At 32.1% G+C, this 25,599-nt stretch overlaps 1 protein-coding gene across 2 annotated transcripts in view; it reads left to right on the plus strand.

Moving 5' to 3' along the window:
- Window positions 1-719: 719 nt before the first annotated feature.
- LOC108903688 (T-cell leukemia homeobox protein 3-like) overlaps window positions 720-25,599 on the plus strand; it is an 89,924-nt gene continuing 65,044 nt past the window's right edge. For both annotated transcript variants that reach the window (XM_018705946.2, XM_018705947.2), the window contains exon 1: window positions 720-1,352. In XM_018705946.2, coding sequence (XP_018561462.1) covers window positions 896-1,352 — 457 coding nt within the window. In that variant the 5' untranslated portion in view covers window positions 720-895. The remainder of the gene's footprint in view (window positions 1,353-25,599) is intronic.

The raw sequence follows: 25,599 nt of genomic DNA on the forward strand, positions 1-25,599 counted from the left end.
ATCTGATATAGCATTGCTTGATAATGTTCATGGAATAATCGACAAGTCTAATATTTTCAACAAAATAAATACAAACCCATTTTTGCAGCATTTAAGTTCAAGTTCTTCGGAAAAAGAAAAAATATTTAAAACACACGACGTCGATAGAGTATTTAACGTTTTCCCAAGTTTTCTTATAGATCATAAAGACATTTGCAATTCAAAATTCGAAATCAATATTCTAATTTGCCTTGGACTTCAATATTTTGTGTTCTACACATATTTACACATAGTTTACATAATTTATGCGATTTTTTGAGCATGTTTTTATGTTAGTGTTCCTCAAGGATCAATTTTATAGCCTCTAATTAATACCTTCAACTTTTAATTATGTTATCTTTGCAAAAATAGCTTAAAAGCGATTTAATGATGTACTGCATACGTATGAATGTCCCTAGTAATCGGGAAACCTTAATATTCCGCAAGTAATAGCTTGGCATTTAATATCCAGGATTAAGGGCAAGACACAGCGAACGATCCCGGCAAACCGCTTACTTGATCTCCAAAAAAATTAACAGAAAGATATTCAATTTAGCCCGAATCAGTTTAACCCAATGGGAAATACGCTGGGTGGGGCCACAATAAGCAATCTGGCCAATGATTGGGCGTCTGTTAACTACGTTGCTGATGCCATGGCAACCGTTTAGTTGGCGGCAGTACTCAACTGACACTCGTTCGAGTTAGCCGATTCGACCACTGATTGTTCCCCGTTCGTCAATTGTCCGCGTAGGGAACAATAGACTGACGTTGCTGAGTCAGCGCCAACTAATTGAAAGTTGGTCTTAATTAACCGTGTGATAGTGTTTGTTTTTTCGACATGTTTTAATTAGTGTGAAGTTGTTTTGGAATTAAAACAATGTCCGATCACGAGCTAACTGAGGACGATCACGAAATAAACGTATTGGACACTGACTCTAGATTGTCGCACAGTGACAGCGAAGCCAGGAGTTCCAGAAGTCACTGTAGCAGCCCCGAGAACTCCACCACCCCGCACAGTTCCACCAACACCACGCTACCGTTCAGTATTTCCAATCTATTGGGTAAGAATTTCGAGCAGAAGCCCGAAAGTGATAACGGGAGCCTCTACCAAAGTCCGGCGGGCATCTTCCAGCAGAGGAGTACGCTGGGGTTGGTGCCGTCGGGGTTCTACGGACAGGGTGTTCTGCGAGTGCCGGCGCACAGGCCCCTAGGTGGCCCCGGAAGTCCCCCGGGGGCCATGTTCAGTCCTTGGTCGCTGGGGCTGGACCCCGTCTTGCAAAGATCAGCGGCGGCGGCGGCATTTGCGTCGCAGGTTGTTAAAGACAGACTCGCAGGTAAGCGTTTTTATTGAAATTATCATTATTACTGATATTTGAATTTTGAATTCATCCTTATAGGATATTTAGAAAAAAATCAATCTGTGGATAGATAGTTGTAGAAAATTCCTTTATAACTTACTCCATTTATAAGAAATAGATTAATGCTTTCTAAATATAAAATATACTTAGTGCTAGTGCTTATTTCCATTGATGTGCGAAATTATGGGTACAGGATATTGTAACGAATTGGAAATGCACACAAAGAATCACGAATGAAACATTACCTGACCAAACTTTGGATCGTATATATAAAAACTAACTATTATTATAACAACAACAAAATAGTATAAAATTGTTAATATAAATAATCTGAATATAAAACTAGTAACAATTAAGGATATCACATAGTATAAAAATAATAATTTTAATTTAATTCACAAGTACAAAATAAAATTTTTATAGAATGCATAACATCGACGCTTGTTAACACTCAATACATTGAGAAAACAGAATTTAAACCTAGAGTGACGTATATCAAATAAAAGCTTAAAATCTATAGATTAAGCAAAAATAGGACCAGAATAATCTAGAAAGGATGAAAAATAAAAGTTTATTGATTGGTTACGGCTTGGGTTTTTGGAGAATGCAGAGTAGAGTGGCAGCTCCAATAAATTTAAATTTGAACAAGAATGAAATAGTCAAGTAAGAAAATTAAACTTAACAGAAAAGTTAAAAGTTTGTTTGTTCTCAAAACCACAAGAAAGAAATTTGCCATCAAAAAAAAATTTCTGTTACCAGTTGTAAGCAATCTATAGAGGTTTCCAGTGGCCCCATAAATGGTATGCAGAACATCTACGTAGTTTCCAACAAGGAAAATTTCAAGTTAACAAATACCACTCACCTAAAATAAAAATAAAGTGCACTATAAACAAAACAGATAGCTATAACCTATAAATAATACTTTTCTATCGCATCAAACCTAAGAAGAAGGATGCATAATAAACAATAGAACTTACCTGAATAAAAATAAATACAAGCCAATCAATAATATGTTTAAAAACTTCACAAAGTCCACGAGCTCGAACCAATTTATCAATAGGGACAGCCATGTTTAATTAGAGTTGAATTTTCTGTCAGTAAATAAGAAATTATGCCCCTGTACGATAGGCAGAATGCAATACAAAGAGAAGTATTCAAAATTAAATAGTTTAAATTAATTGCTAATAAAGTAATTTTTTCTTAAATTAAAAACAATCCTTGTATTGTATTTAATTGTATTATATTAGAAAAGATAACAAAATTAATAAATTTTTGTTAAGGAAGATATTCACAATTTAAGTTACAAGTTGCAAGTTTTAAATCAACCTATAAAATTTTTGAATAAAGATTGTATTAAAGTTTAATCTCTATTTCTTTGGTGTACAGACCGTTTATGAGAATATAAATATATTAAAACGAATGACAGTAAACTGAATGAAACCTAAATTATAAACGGAAAACATAAAATATAATAAATGTTGTAAATGACCACCTGCCCCTATTGCTTACATAAGATTCCGTGCCTCGAAGCATTCATTGATGCACGCATCTGGTTAAAAATTCCTGAAGAATAATGAATTACCTCACATGAATCAATAATGCGGTTTCTCAATTTTCAAATATTTTACACAGGCGGCGTTGCATTAAATGACACTATATATAAACAAAATCTATAGGATGTAAATCGGGTGTTTGAGGAGGCCAAAACTGAAGTCCGCCACTACCTAATATATTAACGATTTGAATATGCCTGATTTAAACAATGTTGTGTTTCAATAACAAAAAGACAGAAGACCCATTATGCATATTCAAAGCTGAGCTTCGAGGTGCATCTTCAAGAAATATTGGAAGTACTTTTTCTAGAAAATGAATATATATATCTCCATTCAGTTTAAGTGGCAGAAATTGTGGTCTCCAAAAGTTCTAATCCACACATTCAGACAAAACTGTTGATGATGAACTTCTTCTATGGCATAATTTTCTTTCAGAAATAAGTGTGATAGTTAATTATCGATTCTTGTTAAAATTTGGCTTAGTCTGTAAACATGATCTTTGCCAGTGTTTTCCAAAATTCAATGTGAAAAACGTTGTGAAAAAAAAATAAGATTGTTGATATTTAGACTCCAAAACAATTTTTGTAGTGCTGGCGTCCGGTTCTTCATCAATCAAAAGCAGTACCTACTAATTTTGCGATGGAGACCACAATCATAAGATCTTTTCCTGTAAGTTCAAATTCCACTAAAGTGTTCTTGAAGACGCGCAAACAAGGTGTGAAAAGGACGAGGATACATTTCAGCGTAAATTCAAGATGCTAAAGAGTTGCCATTGGCAAGACCGTAAACGAAATGCATATCGGTCATTTCGATGTTAGTGTAATCTTGCTTATTGAGTAAATAAAAAAATTTGCACAAAATAAAGTAAAGGCAATAATACTCAGAATAATTAAAAACTGTCAACTATCTGACAATAGAATATTTGCAGATACCATAAAAGTTACTTGATTCAAATAATCAAGCTATCTCATCAAATGACCACATTGACAATAGGAAAAAAGTTACGCAAGGAACTAAGTACTTGTAGGCGCGGTTATTTTTGCTCCTTGCAACCAAAGGGAAGTATCCCAATAAAAGCATTTGTTGTAGTAAGTGTTTGTCTCCCCATCCGAAGAACCATAAATATATGTACACAGGCAGAACAGGAGCGGTTTTGAAAGACCCTGCCTCTTAACTTTTAACGAAGGCTTCAACTTACTATTAGGTACAACTTTTTCATTCTCAATCATTTTTAATTACGAACTAATAAATACATATTTGAAATCTATATTACTTTCTTTAAGATTCTAATAATAATGAATACCAACCGCATTGGTATCATCTATAAAATAGCGTTCCTTAAATGATTTATCCATATCAAAAGTAGCGTTTTGGGAAGGACTGTTGAATAAAATAGAATGCAACAAAGTGCGTTTAAAAGTACCTACTCAATAACTGGATATCTTCTATACAGGATGCTGCAATAACCCACAAAATGTAGAAATGATTCCCTTACCAGAAATAAGAAAAATGTTCGTACGAATGTACGTCTACAAACAGTTTGTTTTTGAGATAGAGAGTACCTAACAAAGACTTTTTTTAGTTATTTTCATTATTTTTTACGTTTCCTGATAGACAGCTAGCCAACATACTACATAAAAAAGAATACTTTAAGTCATATTTCGAAAAATATCTGCTATCCCAACAATTACAGATACGGAAAAAAGAATAAGGAATTAAAAAAGATAAAGGATAAAGTAGAGTCTCGCGCAACGAAGTAATTCAAGGTTAAAGAATTCGTAGTTCCAAATAGATTTTTTTTGAAAAAAATAATTTCTGTCGGCCATCAAAAAAATTTTTAATGTATCTAATTTAAGACGATTATGTAAAATAAAACAGAATGATCAAACAAATCCTATATTGAAATGGTAGTATATTAAGGTCCTACGGTTTTGACTTTTAATGAGAGAATGACCTATAAAATTACAACATCCTGAACTTCATAATTAACTGCATATCTCTCAAGCCATAATCGTTTTAACTTTACTTCAAAATTGTATCACATTAAATATGTTGAATATTAATGAAGAAATTTTGCATTAAAATTATCGTTTCAGAACCAAAAGTATTTTGATACCAACACCAACAAATAAGCAAATTATTTATGACATTGATTTATGCCTTATATACTCATTAAAATTAGTATCATCGTTGAAGAACCTTAAGATTGCCATCAACAATGAAAAAGTCTATTATCATGCTGATGTCTAAATCTTTTTAATGTAATTAATTAATTAATTAAATTAACAAATTATTCTAGGAAAACCGCCAATAAATAAGAAACATGATTATAGGTAATACGAGTTCCAAAATTAAATACATAAATATTGACGCAAAACGATAATTTTATATTATTTTGCAGTTTTCAATTCTCATTTCAGTGGTCAGACCTTTCCAAAATGTTTAGATTATGTCTGTAATGTAGGTATTTGAATGAATTGTATGATCGCTGCACTCTCGAGTCTATTTCATCCACTGGAATCTTCCATCTACGAACCTGCCAACTGATTGTAAAGCAACTTACGTGTGCTGTTTTAACCGCAATTGTTTCCACTAGGTTTTCTTTCATTTCGCGCACTTTACATGTCTGTTCTTACACTAAAATAATTTTGATAGTTCTAGAAACCATTTGTAATTTAAACCTAACAATACAACTACAGTCCGTACAACATTTGTCGAGATAAAATTCCAAGAAAATGATAAGCCAATAAAGTTCTGCTATCGGAATTATTGTAACAATTTACGGCGGCAGGGGTGTGCCTTGAAATTTTGCACGTTATTAGTACCTAAATATACCCATATAAAGTAAATTTTTTAGATGTGTTTTTATTTCTTTTACAGTAGAAGATAATATAGTTATAAATACACTGGTACAATATAATAGATACACGTTAAACACGATACTCTTCGACTGGGAATTACATTACTTTCTCTTATTTTTCACCTCCATTGATTTATTTTAATAAGATATTACACTGATAATGCACGATACACTTACGAAGAAACATGCTTTCGTAACTGCAAAACACAGTACGCACTGCAAGCTGCTACGTTGAACGCCACGCCGCCAATGTCTTTCTGACTCGGGTGTCGAATGCGGTTAATTCCAAGAAAGTGACGCAGGGGTCTTCTTGGAATTCTAACTCAGCAAATATCGTAAGGATTGTAAATATGTACTATTATTTTGGATGGATGCGAATTTTTTTGGATTATGTCAATTTTCAGATTACCTATTTAATTTTTGTCATTTGCTCTTAAATGGACATTGCAATTAACACATTTCATAAAAAACACGTAAAAAGTGTTACTAACTAACTATATGGGTACATTTTACCGTTTAACCAGTAGCGCACCACCTTCTTATTGAGCTCAATCGAACTGAATTATATTAAAAACGGAAACAGCCCCAATAAATGCGAAATAATCGATCCCCTTGGCACACACCACCCCCTGACTATTAATATTTATCAACTAACGACCAATTGTCAACAGACCCGCAATTACGAACGTATTATGAGGTAGACCGGCCGCCATTTTGAAGACGCCGTTTCTTTAGAGGCCTATTATTATGTCTTGACATGCGATGGGGGCATTTATTCCAGTATTATTCGAAGCCTGATAGCGGAATGGCTCATTTGAATGGAATATTTATTTACTTATGGAGTTATTAATGTCCCCTGTCCGGCCCGATCAATACTAATAACCGTTCCGCAACCGTCGCGCACCGATCGCGGATGGATTTCATTGGAATATAGACGGGGAAAATACAATATGTTAAAGTGAATAATGGCATGGAATAATAGTGTATTTTGTTGTAGGAAACTATTTGCTTCCAGTATTTTTCATCATTACCTACTTTCAAGTCTGGAAGTTAGGTAAGATAAAGTATAAAATTATTATCAGTATATCCAAAATATTTTAATCAAATCGTACAGAAATGATCACAAGCCACGTGACCAGTAATTTTGTTTGGAACAGTAATTTTATTTCCTTCACGTTGGTAAAATTACAAATTATTGAAACAATAACATCAAGATTACATTAAAACACAACATTCTGTTTGACCGGTTGTGATTGTTGTAATTTTTCACGTGATTCGTAGACGCAACGGTTTATTGTTCATTGTAAACGAATCACAGCCACACAAAAAAATCGACTTTCGGCCCTAAAAAAAGATATTCTGAACAATTAAACCATATAATCTTAAGACTCCAACGCTAAATCCAATTAACCAAATCCTATAAACATTTAACCCAATGATATCCCAACCTAATATGCCCACGAACCCAAACCCCAATAACCCTATAACCCCATAAACCCCATAACCCCATACCCTATAACCAAGGAAATAAATCATAGGCAATCTATATTATTGCAAGACATCACATCACATGTCCGGTCTTTTGATCTAGTCATTCTAATAATATAATTTTTTGGGTTATCTATTCTTATCCTTTGGATTTTCATGTCATTTAATCTAGTCAAGACAGATTCTTAGCATTAATCATTCATTTATTTATTTTAGTTTCGTTGATTAATTTATAACGGTCTATGCTACAAATTAATTTTTTTTATTTTTATTTGTTTGCAAAAGATCTTATGAGAGCTACGAGAGTATATGATGTACGAAATCCAATCGCGCAACCACCTCGTGGTGTACATCGGGTAATGCTAATGCCGACGGTCCTACCAATTAAAGTTATAAAAAAAACTAATCCGACTGTAACATTCGGTTCTTTGGTGAATGTGATCAAAGTACTAGGTAATGAAGTTGTGGTTAGGGAATCGTGGGGTTATGAATTGTAGGGTCATGGGGGTTTTGAGGTTTGAGTGCATAGGTTTCTAAGATATCCTCAACCTCGTTAACGTTTAGCCATAATACAGATTGCCTATGATTTATTAGTTATGGGGTTATGGAATTATGAAGTTACGGGGTTATAGGGTTATGGGAATTTTTTTGGTTTGAGTACTTGGATTTTCAAGGAGTCCTCAACTATGTGATGTTTTGCAATAATACAGATTGCTTATGATTTATTCCCTTAGTTATGGGGTTATAGGGTTATTACGGTTTGGGTTCATGGGCTTATAAGGTTAGGATATCATTGGGTTAAATATTTATGGGATTTGGTTAATTGGATTTAGCGTTGGAAGCTTGAGTCTTAAGGTTATATGGTTTAATTGTTCGGAATATCGTTTTTTTTGAGGTTATGAAAAATCCTGAGGTGATAGGGTCAAATGGACCTCATAATCGGATTCAGCGACTCAAAACGTATCATAAACATGGTCTGACCTCTGGGCCCGAAAGTCGATTTTTGTGTGGCTCTGTTATTATTGGAGACGCCAAAATTTAAGGATTAAGAATAGAATGAGCAAGTTCTATAGAATTTCAGGGCATCACGGAAATTATTAAAAATAGGAGAAAGCTGGTGATGCAAATTACATATTTTCGAATTTGAGGGTGATACTCATTTTCTGTCACTTCCATTTTCGGCCACCTCCTTTCATCTACGACTTAGCAAATGGGAATGCGGAAGAATCGCGGCGAATTTATCAGGAACGTTATGTTAACAGAGTTTCTTTTTCTAAGAATAGGTTAGGTTAGGAATAGAGTTTTTTCTAAGAATAGTATTAGTTAAAAAATTCAAGACATTTTTTTTGTAGTAAAATATTAGGCGAGTCCGAAAATAATAAAACTTTTTAAAAATCTATTGTTGTTCAAGAATTCCGACTGACTCACGTCTAACCACACCAATGGCGGCAGATTGACTTTATACTTACTAAAAATGTAGCTCTTTGCCAACGTACAATAACTGCCAAATTTTAAGAACCTAACAAATTTATTTCAAATATTATATGTTTTTAAAATTTTCAACACCCTGTATGTCGGAATCTAAGCGATCACATGTTTTTCTTTAAATACCATAAGAAATTGTGTCTTGAAGGTACGGACCGTACTTAGGAAACACTCAGTATACCTATGTTATAGTCATAGCTTTGTATGTACGAGTAAATAAAATAATTTCAGACTTTTTAAGAGAAACAGTTAGTTGTGATTTTTATAATTTCAGATAGGGTAAGTGCAAAAGAAACTGTCTATACTGGTTAGCTTAAAGTTGCATTTGTCATATTATAGGTATGTAGCTGATGTCCCTCCCTATTATAATATAAGGTGCGCTTCTCTCTATAATGATTTAAGATGTGGTTGCACCTGTTCTTTCTGGAGAATTTTTTAGCAATTTTGTTAATACTGTTATGGTTGTGGTCATATGTTATATGGTTTTTATGTATATTTGGTGAAATTTTATTGAAAGTGAAGCTTTTACGGTATAAAACTACTACAGATGAATTAGCATAATTTCATAACTATTGTCAATTTCAATGTTGATTTGGGGGAAGGAGAGAGGTTAATTAATATAAAACTTGACTGACATTAGTGGCAATTACTATAGTAAATTAGTAAAAATATCGCTAATACCTTTAAAATATATTATAAATTTACTATAAAAATATTAAACAGTGTTCACTGATTGAAAATCGTTTAACTTCATTTAACAAGGTTTTTTAGAAAAAACATTTTCATTTATTTTAATTAACTGACTATATAGTACTGATAATAGAATACATGCTCGCTAAAACATATATCTCAACTTCACATGAAAGTCTCAATTACTGTAAAAAATAGTGGCAATTATTGGCACAAGTTTAGATGCATGCAATGACAGAAATAAACGATTTTCAACACATTCAAAAGAGTATGGAAGTTAATTTTACGTGTGCAGAAGTACTCTGTCCTTGAAACTCAAAAAAAATCTAAATTAGTGGCAATTAGGTACTTGAACATAAAGTGGCAAATATTTTTTTTTACTTTTGTATACCGAATGACAATTACTGGTGTATCAAACCATAGTAAACGACTGAGGTAACTAGGGTAATAGTGCAAATTATATAACATTTGTTTTTTGTTTTACTAATATTTAAAGTTTTCAATTCTTTACTAAGTCTTTTCAAACAAAATCTTCCTTACACCCTGGATTTGAAATGTTTTTTTAAATTATCGTGACATTATAAATCGTTGAAAAGAAGAAAAACGCCTTCATAGCTTCGTAACCATGAAATCTACTAAGCGATTCGACTCTAAAGAATTTTAATTTAATTTCAACCTATGCAAATGAATCAAATGTCTCATTTGACAGTTTAATTTGTCTACACGATTGTAATTGAAACCAGAACAATTAAACGACTTGATTTGTACAAGCATGAGGCACTCAAGGAAATATAAACGAATCTCTCAACTGAAAAATTACGTACCGTAGTAACTGTACCTACCTATATTCTGGAATTAACCAATAATGATAAAAATATATTGTTGAGTTTAAGCTAACTATTATTTGTCAATAATCTGTTAGGAATTCAAGCATTCAACTTTACGAGTATGTACCTATTAATGGAAAACCCTCATTTCTTCCTTTCCAACCAACATTCCTGCAAAATTCTTCCACTACTCTTCTTCAATACATTGATAGGAGGTGGAAATACGAAGTCCAACAATAGTTGCACCGTTTCGTACCTGCCTATTCCCACGCAGGTCAACCATGCGGTCGTCCCGATTTTTTCACATCGTTATGCAATCCCAACGTCACGAAACAAAACAGCATCGTATAAATGTAAATGTGTTTACAGCGAGCAGCACATTGCGGCGTCCGAAAAAAAAAAACCAATAAGGGGCAATCAAACGTAGCGACACAAAGCGATACCAGACACGAAGAAGTAAATGGCCCGAGAGTAGGAAATTGTAGACGGTTTTATATGGTGCAAACACGAGAACATGAACAGCCAGTGGTGGAGAACGTCATACTTGTCGCTCAAGTGGGCCGCTATCGATTTTTATGCGCTTGTTAACACAAAAGCCAAATACTTAATATTTAACACAAAAGGTACAAAATAAATATACGTATAAAAATAAGGAAATATAAAATTACAGAGAATATAAGCAATGTTGATAGATAGTGTCGTGGAACGAAATGATTGGGTTAGCTGCGGTCTCCATTAGTTTATTGGATTTGCCGTCTTATCATTCTTCGGCATGTTGTAGCTAGCTTCAGGATAATGGTCCATGCCCTAACGCACTTCAACACTTCACTTGCTTTTGAGTTCAAAGAGTTGGTTTTGGAGGGTTTCAACTGACCCTAGGCTGTTTTGCAATTGAGTTTTAAGGAGCACTTAGTTGATAATCGTTATTTGAGGCCTCTATTAAGCGCCTGTAAGCTTTAGGGGCTTTTTGCACAGCGCCTCTTTGAAAGACATGTGTATGGCAGCTTTAAGACTGTATACCCTTTGAGGGTCTTCGTAGTAGATAGACTTAAGCGAATGGCTTGAAATGTTATGGGAACCTTTAATTCGTGTGACTATTTTATACATATATACAGAGAATATACATCAAAAATGGTATTTTATGATTTATTGTTGACTTTTGGGCATGGTTTACAGTATATTTTTAACAATAGATATTGTCTATAACATTTTCATAATATAAAATATTTATAAATTTTCTGTTCTACTGGCACTTGCCATCTTGAACTCTAGTTACTGAACTGCCGATGGATCGAGTCGACGTTCGTACGTAGACAGTGTCATCTCCGCAAGTGGCTCTGTTGCGTGGTCCGGTGGTAGTGTGGTACAATTTCGACTTATCGGCTCTACATTCCTATCCGCCTCTAAATCCCTGGAACTAGGCATCTTTCTGTTTTGGCTTTTAGGTAATGGCTATTGTCGTTCTGCTTTCTTCCAGGTCGTATTTTGTTGAGAACTGTTAATCTCTGAAACCCGAACCTGGAACGGCTCTTGCTCCTTTAACTCATATCGTTAGCAATGTACTCGTTGTTGCTGCGGCGTGGTGCTTTTAGGCTGCTTGGAACGGTTTTAGGGGCGACGACGGGAAATTTGGAAAGTGAGGTGAAACTTCCTGGACAGCGTCGGCCACTGGTGGTGTTCACTGCTGTGTCGGTTGATGGCTACTCAAAGCGGTTCTGAGTGCGACGACGGGAAATTTTAGAAAGTTAGGTGAAATTTTCAGTAACGAATTTTGATGATTTCGCGATCTCGATTGGAACGCTCGGGATTTGATTACGACAATAGCTTATGTTATATAGGACCGAACGTTAAACTTCTATGGGATGTTTCTTGATTGAAATTAACAAAACTACCCTTAATGATCTGTAGTAAGATGTAGCAGTTTGAAGATAACCTGTTAATAATGATGTTTTAATAATATTTTCTAAATCTCTTGAAGTATCAGTACCGAATTTGGCACAGAACACGGTTTTCGAAGCAAATTAAAAAATGTGGTATCACCCATCATCAGTTACTACCAAGAGTCTCTAAAGCCACAATAGTGTTAGCCCAGATACGTTGACGATACATTTATTATCGAGCCCCATGGATGCAACAATATAGACTGCTTCCTGAACCACAACAGTGGAATAAATCCGGATATCAGCACTGAAGAAGGAAAAAAACGTACCCCTAGGACATAGTGTTTACAGAAAGCCGACTCATAGGGATAGATATCAAGACAATGAATGTCATCACCACCCTTCCCACAAATAGTTGACACATTAGTGTATCCAGCACGCGCCATCGGCCAGCAACAACAGTTTGATGAGAAATTACAGCACCTACGATCTGCTTTAGAGGAAATGAACACACGAACACGAATACTGAACGAGCCATCAGAAGGACACATAAGGACAAGGGAAAGAAGAATATCTGGCGACGACCTAACTGCTCTATATACGAAAATGTATCAACGACACAGGCAGTATCTTAACTTAAAAACACAATGTTAATATCTACAGCACATCAAGAGTTGCAGCAACGGTCTACTTCAAAGTCCCGGTGAATAAAGTATCCCGTGCGTATGCGGAGAGCTGTATACTGCACTACGAAGTTAAAGGAGCACAAGTTTCACTTAAAGAATAGCAACGTAGAGAAATCAGCAGTTGCAGAACACGGGGCAGATATACCACACTTGATAGACTTAACTAATACCAGAATTCTGGTGAGAGAAAGATTTTGGCCAAGATTTTATAGGGAGGCGATAGAAATCCAGAAGAACCGAGACAATTTCAATTGAAACAAAGAGTTAGAACTATCTGGAATCTGAAAACGGCTCATCTGCAAAAAAACACAGCGCACAGTAAATGTTGATACCAACCAGAGGATTTAATCTTCAGTTTCAGAGTTTCTTCTGAAGAATATATAAATGGTTCGAAATGTCAGGAAACCTAAATCGATGACGTGGCAACCAGGTCGGAAATTATTGAACCAATTATTATCAGAAATAATACATCAAAGAGAGCGCCTTCACATGATAAATAAATAGTTCTAAACAATATAGATTATTATTTAAGATGTTGGTATTTAATAGTAGTATTAGGTACAGTTAAATGGGTACTAGCATAATACAACGAATATTCTATTTGTTGGAACTTGTTCTTTCTTTTTACCAGATATGTAAGTCCCTACAACCGGTTGAAAGTTCGCAAATAATAATTATAAAATATAAAACTTATCTACATAATTTTTCACTTCGCACAACGCAGTATGAACATGTATCCCACATAACATATATCTATAGTGTTTAATCTCATCCAACTAGAAGAACCGTAATTGAAATTTATTTTGGACCCACGTTTATAGGAAAAAAAGTCTTATTTTAACTTCAAAAATACGCCCCTAAATTATTTGTATTGAATTTTGAATCAGCCTGTATATAACCTATACAGTAAAGTATCATTAATTAGGTCATTTTAACCTTTTGTGTTAATATGAATCTAGGAACACTCTATTGGCAGCAAACGTGTGTATAGAGATATACTTACTTACCTACTAAACTATTTCTGAACAAAATATTAGATGTTGTTTAATACATTAACCATTAATGGGTTTCTTTGAATATTTGGCATTTTCGCTTATATAGTTTTGACTGAATTCTTAAGTAGTTTTAAGGATAAGACGATTTTTATTTTTAGGATTATCGTAATGTCAAGTTTACAGCATATTTTCAGTATCTCTTTCTTTTCTTCTGGACATCTTTTATAATATACTCTTCTGGTGATTTTCCTTACCATTACAGGTAGATCCACGTAGATCTTCGCGTTTGTCTTTGTAATCTTGCAACTATTTTTACGATTTAACATTTTATTAATATAATTTCATCCTAAATTAATGTAATTTATAATTATTATATGTATGTAAATTTCAGTTACACTTATATTTGCAGTATTTGGAACAGTGCAGTAGGTGTCTACTCTAATGATAAATACTGATATAAAATGTATATCCAGTATCTAGTTGAAGAAATATTGAACGTTTTTTTTCAATTAGCTCTTCCTAGATGTAGCAACGTTAAACAATTTTGGAGCAAAAAGCGTTACTGTGAGATCCCTGCATTCATAAACAGCCCATTAAAATTGTAGACCAACCGCAATGGCTACGAAATTGGTTCCGCTGGATCAGCAATTAATAAAAAAAACAACGCCTCCAGCCTACCACGACTACAGCCTCCTTTTTGTGTCGGGAATGAAACAGCATTCAATTGTTACACGCGCTTTGCCAGCTCGTCAGATGTTTATCTAGAAAAAAATCCTATTACCTGCGGCGTTCCTATTGGCCGGATCCATAATGATGTTTTTACGTGTGGGTTACACACACACCGGTCGGGTTGAAATGCCCATTTTTATTATAAAATTCAACATGGCGTATAATTACGGCCGCGGACGTGTTTCAAACGGATTTCGATGGGAGTTAGAGCCGACGCCGGGTAATTGGTAATGCGTGGGCGGCCGTGGATTTCTACGTTTCATGATTGGGCATTAGCGTTATACTATTTGGTTGAAATTGCCGGGTAATGAGGGGTCCTAATCCGGGATTAAATTGCGACAGGTGAAGATATATTGCCTGGAGGGTAAATTCCCGTAACTTGTCCTCTAACCACACGGAACTTTGTCTCGGGAAAGGGTTATTTTCGATACAAATAATAATAATAACGTACCGTTATAGGTACTGTAAATAGACCTTTAATATTATATAAATTAACTCAAAATTATAAAATAGACCTTTAAATCATAAAATTTACCTAAAATTATAAAATAGACCTATAAAATTATAAAATTGACCTAAAATTATAAAATAGACCTTTAAAATTATAAAATTGACCTTTAAAATCATAAAATTAACCTAACATTATAAAATAGACCTTTAAAATTATAAAATTTACCTAAAATTATAAAATAGACCTTTAAAATTATAAAATAGACCTTTAAAATTATAAAATTGACCTTTAAAATCATAAAATTGACCTTTAAAATCATAAAATAGACCTTTAAAATTATAAAATTGACCTAAAATTATAAAATAGACCTTTAAAATTATAAAATTAACTTAAAATTATAAAATAGACCTTTAAAATTCTAAAATTAACTTAAAATTATAAAATAGACATTTAAAATCACAAAATTATAGACCTTTAAAATTATAAAATTGACCTAAAATTATAAAATAGACCTTTAAAATTATAAAATTAACTTAAAATTATAAAATTGACCTTTAAAATTCTAAAATTAACTTAAAATTATAAAATAGACATTTAAAATCACAAAATTTACCTTAAAAATCATAAAATTTACCTAAAATTATAAAATAGACCTTTAATATTATAAAATTGACCTAAAATTATAAAATTGACTTTTAAAATCATAAAATTGACCTTTAAAATCATAAAATTAACCTAACATTATAAAATAGACCTTTAAAATTATAAAATTGACTTTTAAAATCATAAAATTGACCTTTAAAATCATAAAATTAACCCAACATTATTAAATAGACCTTTAAAATTATAAAATTAACCTAACATTATAAAATAGACCTTTAAAATTATAAAATTAACCTAACATTATAAAATAGACCTTTAAAATTATAAAATTTACCTAAAATTATAAAATAGACCTTTAAAATTATAAAATTAACTTAAAATTATAAAATAGACATTTAAAATCACAAAATTTACCTTAAAAATCATAAAATTTACCTAAAATTATAAAATAGTCCTTTAATATTATATAAATTAACTCAAAATTATAAAATAGACCTTTAAAATCATAAAATTGACCTTTAAAATCATAAAATTTACCTAAAATTATAAAATAGACCTTTAAAATCATAAAATTTACCTAAAATTATAAAATAGACCTTTAAAATTATAAAATTGACCTAAAATTATAAAATAGACCTTTAAAATTATAAAATTAACTTAAAATTATAAAATTGACCTTTGAAATCAGTAAGCTATTATAAATTAGACAGAAAAAATATTCTACACTATTCAAAAAATACCATCCCTTTCGGAATGCAAACCTAATCAATTAGCAAAAAAATATTAGCACTAAAAACGCTAGTATTTTCACATTCTACTTGAATACGTAGTCTGACTACGTTATATTCACCTTACTGGAAAGAAACACATCTATTAACGAAACCTAAGTAATTTTAATGAAGCTGTTAAATAAACAAAAGATTTAGCTAATCGACACAAATACTTCAGTTTAACAACTTCCTTCGAAAATCGCATGTAACTCTCACGTTCTCGATTACTACCACAGACCGACAGATATCCAAGAAACACAAGAGAGGAAAGCAAGTTTTAGTTCCTACTAACTATTTATACTCTCGCATAGATGGGGCTTCGAATAATATAAAAGCGTATTCTATTCGAATATATGAGCGTTTTCCGATGTTATACGAGGTGCTTGGAGTATAATGAGAATGATATTAATAGGAGGTTATAGAATTAGATGAAACTGAGGAGAAAGTTGATGTTACCTATACAGGGTGTTTCTGAAATAAGTGCGTTCCGTGAAAAGGGTGTTAGTGGACACGAAAATGAGCAACTTTTATTAAGCAGCTGATAGTCTAAAACATTACGCTTTAAATTGAAAAAAATTCACATGAAGGTTTAAACAAATTTAAAGCCCTCTCTGGTGCGGCAGCCAACTGTACTTTTGATATCGAAATTTCCGCGCGCCACAGTACGAAAGCGCTTATGGCGGATTAAATTTTGTGCTTGAAAATCCTGAAATAAAAAATCGTTCAAAGTTGTTTCTATGTGCTAATAAACATGCTTTCAAACGACGGTCAGAACTAGTTCGCATACGTGCAAATACGCATTTGCCAAATTTCATTAGCTCCTGTTGGAAGATATGCTGCACCGAAAATAGGCATTCGATACACATTCTGTTTCATACACCCCCAAACAAACAAAAAAATCCAGAGGGTTCATATCCGGACTTCAAGTTGGCCAACATATAGGGCCATTTCGTCCTATCCGCCCTTCTGGAAAGTTGGTATGTAAAAATTCACAAACTGCACGGTACCATCACGCATGACGAACATTCGGGTACGGATTTGTAAAGGGACTTCTTTCAACAAATCCGGTAAGGCGTTTGTTAAAAATTCTAAATAAGCAGCACCATTTAAACGTGGAGGTAACACTATCGGACCGAGTAATCTGTCACCAAAAACACTACACCACACACTCACTGAAAATCGTGAGGATTTGCATCACACCAATAGTGAAAATTTAGTATGCCGTCTCCAGTAAAACAACAATCATCCGTAAAAAGCACCATGCTTGTAAAATCCGATTCTTGTGCTTTTTGGTGTCGAAACCACTGGTAAAATTCCACACGGGGCTGAAAATGATTGTTATTTAATGCGTGAATCCTTTGTACATGATAGGAGTGTATAATTGTTCCCGTAATACTCGACAAACGGTACTGTTGGATACACCCATTTTTCGGTCAATGTCGCGAGTACTGCACCTCGGATGTTCCTCAACGAGGTTTATGTTTTTTTCGTTATCGGAAACATATTGCATACAAATGACAAATCTCATTTAAACTGTATTGATATTATTCGTACATTAACACCATATATACTAGTTCTTGATCAGAAAACATTTTATACTACACACAACACACGTGCACAAGATGCACAGGTCGACTTAACATTTATGGTTAATTTTGTTTAATAATTTTCTCGAAAACAGCAGCATTTAGACCATCAATTGCTTAATAAAAGTTGCTCATTTCGCGCCCTCTATCACCCTGTATAGGAATTTAATTATAATGTGATAGAATTAACTAAAATTTCGTTATAGCCCAGAAAACATCCTCTAAAAAACGGTGTACCTTCATTATCAAAATGTCACCACTTTAATTTTCGTGCGCCGTCACTGGATTTATTTATAAGTTGTGATAATTTCTTGACCATTTTGTTTTGAATAATTTATTGTGAGCAACATTACTAGAAACAGGCTTTAGTATTATTTAAATATAATTATTTAATTTTCAATTAAAATCGTTTCATACATAACTAATATCAATAAAATAGTAACGATGTATGAACTAACGAATGATACGGTTAGATTTAATAGAATAAATTCAACTACATGTTTATCATGTTTGACGCTTGAAATATTCAAATAGTTTCAATACGTATTTCTAATAATAGATTATGCAGTTCATTACAGTTTATTACTATTTAATTTTGTATGCCGTTAATTAGATTTGATTTTATTGGCTGTTACGCCGTTATCGAAACATGATGTGCCAGGTAATTAATAAAACTGTACTGAATATGCAACGAAACGTAATATGGAATTCATTGGCCGAATCAATTATGCTCAAAATCAATTTGCCTGAACCCAGTGGCGGCGCAAACGGAACGACAAAACAATAATTTTTAACAAAGTGGAACTGGGTACCAAAATCAAATTAATTCATTTTGCCTGTATACAGGATGTAGCTTTAAGTGAGGATCAGTTTTTTAGGGATAATTGTACGTGTTTCCCTGAATACGAATCGAAAATTCTTTTTTTTTTAACAAATAAATAGTCTAGTTATAATTCGTGTTTTAAACTGCATTTAAATTCTTGTTTACATCTGAGCGACCCAAAATAAGCCTAGTAACTTGTATTATCAGTTGTCAGCGTTGCCAGTTGTTACTTTTTTAATTCAACTGTTAGAAAGTCAAACTACCATGGAATTTAATAGAAACAGAATATTTTTGTTTGACATATTATTTTAAAGTCACCACATTTATTTGTGGATGGACCGCCGAACAATGAAATAGCATTCTATTGTATTTCATCAGTCTTTTTACATTATTTATTAAGTATTAACTAATATCGCAATGTAAATACGTTACTAATTTTAAATAAAAACTAAATTATTTTTGCTGTTTAAAAAACGTACATAATTAAAAAATAAAAATACTTACTAATCTGACTGATATGAAATATTATTTTTAAATCATTTTCAAGTTCTTGAAAAACAATTTTGTTACTGTTCTCAGTATCAGTGGCATCTGACATTGATCTAGTTTAGCTGAACTATATTTCAGTCACAAGTAAACAGGAACATATTTAGGGAAGTTAAAATAGGAACTATTTAAAAAAATAAATTCCAAACGAAATACGGTATGTTTTTATTATTTTTTCTTATTCAGCTACTTTATGAGCCAAATATATAAAAATATTTAATCGTATAAAAAGTCTAATTTATGTTAATGTTATTTATTATTATTTACCAACCAAATGATCACCGATACACCCTGCATAGTTTAAATTAAAGCAGAATCCCATTCTGATCCGAACGCTTACGAAGGCTATCGTCCACTGTGATACCGTATGACTCTAGCGTAATGAATAGTCCTTATGTACGTGATATTTATAGTATAAATATATGTGTAAAATGTGTACACGAATTAAGAAAGAGTTTATATGGCCTACCTTATAGTTTAATTTGTTTAAAAAAAATAAATATTTGTTTATCTGGGATGATATTGCTCCTGGCGAACACCCATTCAATAAAAGTAACTCACTAAACAGGAGTACCTACTTCACTGCAGGTGATATGGAAATTTGCTTTATAATAAAATTCTCCACCTTTCTACTGCTACATTATTTTCTATAAACGCCTAGCATGTATCTACTAAAGGCTTGTAATTAAGTATTACACGAATTCATGTGTGCATGTTCGTGTAAATGGAATAATAAAACTTTGTAAGGGTAATTTTGTTTTTACAACAGACAACAGAAAAATAATAAATATAAAGCTTGTAGCTTTAAATATAGCAAAACGTACGTCAGTTTTACAAGCAGATAAAGTAAGTTGTTATTTTAACACGACTATTATCACAAGTGATAGATAATTAAAAAGAAAATAATTATTCAATAAATTTCTTCAATGTCAAAAAGCGCAATGGCAATTTTATTTTTTTTATTTGCTCACTACACAAGTCAGCACTTAGTTCCTTAAAAAAATATGTAATTGTCCGTTTTATGCTCGTTGGAAGAAATCAGAAGTTTAATGATGATGATTTTTTTGGGCGTTTTCATATATTCCATAGTATAATTTCAATATGTCCTTAAAGGAAATTATTTTAATAATAATAAAGGCTATTTATTTCCAACAGGTAAGAAAAGAAAAATTCAATTATAGGAAACACATAATCAAAAATATTTACAACTGAATAATAAAAAGTAAATTAGATACTTTTGAAGACGCGTTACAGTTAAGTATGTATTAAGACAATTTGAAAGAAATTCGCATAAACTTGATATTGCTATTTTTTTTGATTTCTGACAAAGTATCTGTTACTAAAATTAAAGTTTGGTTAGTATTTTTATTACAGCCTATACAGGCTGTGACAAATTCGCTTCTCACTAAAGGGATCTCGGAAACGGTAAGAGATACAAACTTGCTTAAATGGGTCAAAGTTGCATAATCAGGGAACCACCATTACGCCTCTAAAAAATCAAGGCTAACATAATTAGTTTTCGAAATATTCGAAAAAAACTGAAATTTTGGAAATCCGTTTTTGTTTCATTTTAGCCTTGTTTGAGGTGATATTGAAAAAAGAAGAACACTTTCTCATGGCAACTTTTTCTCCTTTATCGAATGCCATAATCAATTTTTATATGTAATGTTTCGTTGTGCAAAACCATACTTATCGTATCAACTTCGACGTCACCTGTTACATCGGTGTTGTATAATAATGAAAAAGTAATATTAACGGTTGATAGAAGGAAGCGCAAAAAAGCAAACGCCTAGGTGGGGCATTCTGGAAGGAAGCCTAGTTGAAGTGAGAACAGTGTGGAGATGGGAGTAAGACGATCGGCGGTCAGTGTGGCAAAATAGTGAAAAGTGAAAGTGTTTAACCCATATTAATTAGCAGGTAATATTCTCTAAGTACTTTGTTGTTAATTGTTCTATGTAATCTTATAATTGTGATGGTTACAGACGTTTCATGATAATTGTGCCTTGTAATCATTTATAAAGCCTGTGTAGGTATTTATTTTTGAGGACATTAATCAAATTAACCTTCCAAAGGCCTCATACCACAGGCGGAATCTAATTTAACCACCACATCCTGAAACGTGTTATTTTTAGAAACTTAGAAACCTATTACAGTATTGAACTGAAGAAATCTGTACTTTACCTAATGCACTTTTTCTATCAAGCAAGGAATTTAACAATTTTACTAATAAATTAATTACACAACTATTTATTTTTTCTATTTCTTTTCCTGTAATTCCTTTTTTAGTCGGAAATAATCACTAATTGATTCCTATATAAAAATACAATAGAAACATCGACCTTGGAGGCATTAATTAATTATTGTGAACTTGAAATAATAATAAACTCTTATAATGTAGAACAGTAAAGTTTCAGAGTCAGTCAAGCATGCGAAATGGAGTGTATAGTTTTATAATTTTATTTATTTATGTCAAATGATATTGCCTGACGGATGAGTACCTAACAGTATTTCACCGACGCTAAAAAAAAAGAAAGTTGATATTGCGAGACATATAAAAAATGCATTCATTCGTTCTTCAAACAAGAAAAGAGAATCTTTTCCTTATAACACAAAGTGACATTTTTTTTTAAGAAGCAGGTCCTTTGTAACGAAATTTCACCAATTTGTCAGGCCAGGCAAGGAGTGTCAGTAAATCATGTAAATTCAACTAACAGCAAGCAGAGGATATTTCCCAAACCAAGCATGCAATCTTGAAAAATCTTAAATGATGACACAATTACATAATTACAGGCTGTTAACATCCTGACGTTGAATTTATTAATATGTACGTTATCTATGCATTTCCTTATATACGAGGGGAGCTCAATATTATTTATTTATTTATTTCAATAAATATAAACCTTATATCCAGTGCAATGATGAAAAACCTATAGTTATTAGTCTTGTGTTTCTCTATGTTAATAAAAATTATTTTTTCCATAATATATACCTAGATATTTTAAGAAGCGGTTGCTAAATCGATTTTATGAAGCAAACTTCATATAAATTGAATTGAAAATTTTCAATGTATGGGTACTCAAAGTTGAATTCTGAAGATGGGTTTGTTTTAATATTTTTGAAACGTTTAAAGATATGTAAATGAAATTTTGCACATATATGTATACATACTTTTGTATTCCTTCGAGTTGTAGTATAAAAACCCCAGATTCGATCGACAAAAAATACGTAAACGAACGTTGTGGCCAAAAATATGTGATAGTCATAAGGAATATCTACGTTGTATGTATCTATTTTTATATGGACCGGAAGGCGCTGGCTATTAACTTTTTTAGAGGGGATGTATGGTTTTATTTTATAAAACAAAGACAGAATAAATACACCTAGCTTTATTATTTATGCACAACAATCTTCAAATTAAACATGTGACAAATAGAAAGAACAACAAAAACATTAACAACCAAAGAGCATGGCAGAGAAACCCACGATCGTTGCTCTTACCACCCAAATATAAAAACAAAACAACCGCTAACCAAAGGCATACATTAAGAACCTTTGCTAATGATAATTATAACTGGACTTATTTAATTTCTCACTAAATGTCATCTCACTCAAATTAGACATACACACTTCCAAGTAAAACTGAAGAGGTTAGAATAATAATAATAATAATAACAACAACAGTAATAACAATAACAATAACAATAATAATAATAGGTAAGGTACTGGAGTCCCATACGGGAGGCAATCCAGCTATGAGTTGAGATTTCGGAGAACAACAACAATAATAATAATCAAGGGCGAAAATATTAGTAAATTCAACAAAGCTCTTATATGCGTATGACATAAAGTGAGAACAAGAAATCAAAGAACAGCGTAATCATGACAAAAACAAGTTAAATGTGAAACAAAGGAGTTGTTTTTGCAATATCTGGGCAGTCACGACAAAATATACATATTTTAACATGTAATAAATAATGAGCAATCTTCAATAATAATTGTAACAATTTTATCTTAGAGAAATATACGCCCCTGAGCATAAAGCAATGGAAGTTAAACATACAAAGAATTATTATCATGAAACATCTATAACCATCACAATCATAAGATTACATAGAACAATTAACAACAAAGTACTTAAAGAATATTACCTGCTAACTAATAGCGGTTAAACACTTAATTTTCCACTACTTCTATATTTTTCACACTACACTGATCGTCTTCTTTTCACTTCAACTGCCTATCTTCGACTATTTAGGCTTCCTTCCAGAATTCCCTACCTAAGCGCTTGTTTTTTGTGCTTCCTTCTACCGACCGTTAATATTACTTTTTCATTATTGTGCAACACTCACGTAACAGGTGACGTCGAAGTTGATAAGTACGGTTTTGCACAGAGTTAATAACAAAAAATAGTTACAGATACGTTAAAACCAGTCTGGATGTAAATACTGTCATATTTTTTGCATGACAATTTGTTTTTCCTGAAATTGATAATAAAATTTAAGATTATGAAGTTCTGTAAAATTATTTTTCAAGATGCATTGCATTTTACATTTTGATTTACGAAATTTTAACTAAATCTAGTAGGTTTCTTACAGATAATAAGATCTTTATGTCATTACGTTCTCTTTGAAATAAAATTTGTCATCAATATTGCTTCAGTATTGCAGTTTTGTGCACACTAAAAATAGTAACTATTATTTTAAATAGAAAATATCCAAATAGAAATTGCGTAAGTTTGTTTCAAATGTACAACATTTGACTTTAAGGTATCGCACGTTTATGTTTATATACGGAAGAGAATATTTTCTTCCTTCAAGAAAATTATTTATTTATTTAAATATTTTAAATTTCTACCCAGAAATATAATTTCTGTTCTGTTCTTAATTTTATGATCTTCTTAATTTTATGATCTACATAGATTTTATAGAAACATGTTTGTATTGTATATTAATGTATCGTTTGTTTCATACAAAATTGAATAGTTTTGGTCAAATTACTGTATATACTTATTTTAAAAACATATTTCGATATAAATATTTCTCAGTAATAAAAATTATTTTGTTTCAAACTCACAAAACACGTAGTACAACAGCTAGGATCGTTTGAAAGTTCAACCAATCAGACATAGGTCGGTTTGAGACTTATCAATATGTTTTAGATCGATCCAACTGCTTTATTGTCGTTACTCACAAGGTGCTGTGTATACACAGAGCGTAAGTGGCTCCATCTATCGTGCTACTTCCCACAATCGTCATTCTGTGACCTGCTACAATTTTCTTTCAAGAAAACATAAGTTTGATTAAAATATGCTACATTTGCCCTACATTAATACTAAATTCCTACATTAACACTAAATTTTAAATATAATATATTTTAAGGAACTGGTAGTTTTGAAACAAATATGTTTACAGTTTATGATGAACAGTAAGAAATACTATAGCTAAAGTCCGAGATAATAAATTTCAAAACTATAAATGATGTGAATTAAATTATATTATTTATTATTTACAAATAAAAATTAATAGATTACAAAAAATATTTTACATAGTTTGACGAAAGTATATACCTTTGAATATAATAAAATAATATTTACGCTAAATAATTCCATTTAAAACTATCTGCTCATTTAATCCAAATACATACTTTTTTCAGTGTGGAGCATTTATACAAGGAAATAAAGAAAAATCCATAATTTAGAACAAAAATTTGAACGAATGTTACATTAGGCTGTACAGAATACAAAAATAACTGCAAGATAGAGAGATTCATTGGGCACTAACAACCAACATGTACCAAGTTTTTTCTTATCAGCGACATTTCAAAGACATATATCATTTCTTTCTGTATAAAATTACTATATGTATCATGTGCGTATATTATTTTTAATAATGTAGCAAACACATCGCATTGTATAGCTTTAGTAACATATTGCGAGCAAATTAAAACTCTCAGAAAGTTGGCCGTGCTTTCTTTGGACTTCCATGGTACATTAAAGGAGAATCCACCTAGAAGGCGTTGAGTATGGTTTTGGGCTTAGCTGAGACGGAGCTCGTTTTTCAGCTATTGTAATCAGCACTGGCTTGATAAAGGCGACGCGTTCTATCAAAAGCTTTTAGTGATTCATTGTGGAAGGTATTTTGACAGCGTTATCGGAGTCTGTTGAGAGCAGTAATGTATTTTGTTCGATTTATGATAAGTGTTAATTAAAAGTGGGCGGGGTTTTATTCCTTCGGATGACTATTCCACCAGTG

Source organism: Anoplophora glabripennis, unplaced genomic scaffold (genome assembly GCF_000390285.2).
Source record: "Anoplophora glabripennis isolate ALB-LARVAE unplaced genomic scaffold, Agla_2.0 scaffold70, whole genome shotgun sequence".
Classification (NCBI taxonomy): domain Eukaryota; kingdom Metazoa; phylum Arthropoda; class Insecta; order Coleoptera; family Cerambycidae; genus Anoplophora; species Anoplophora glabripennis.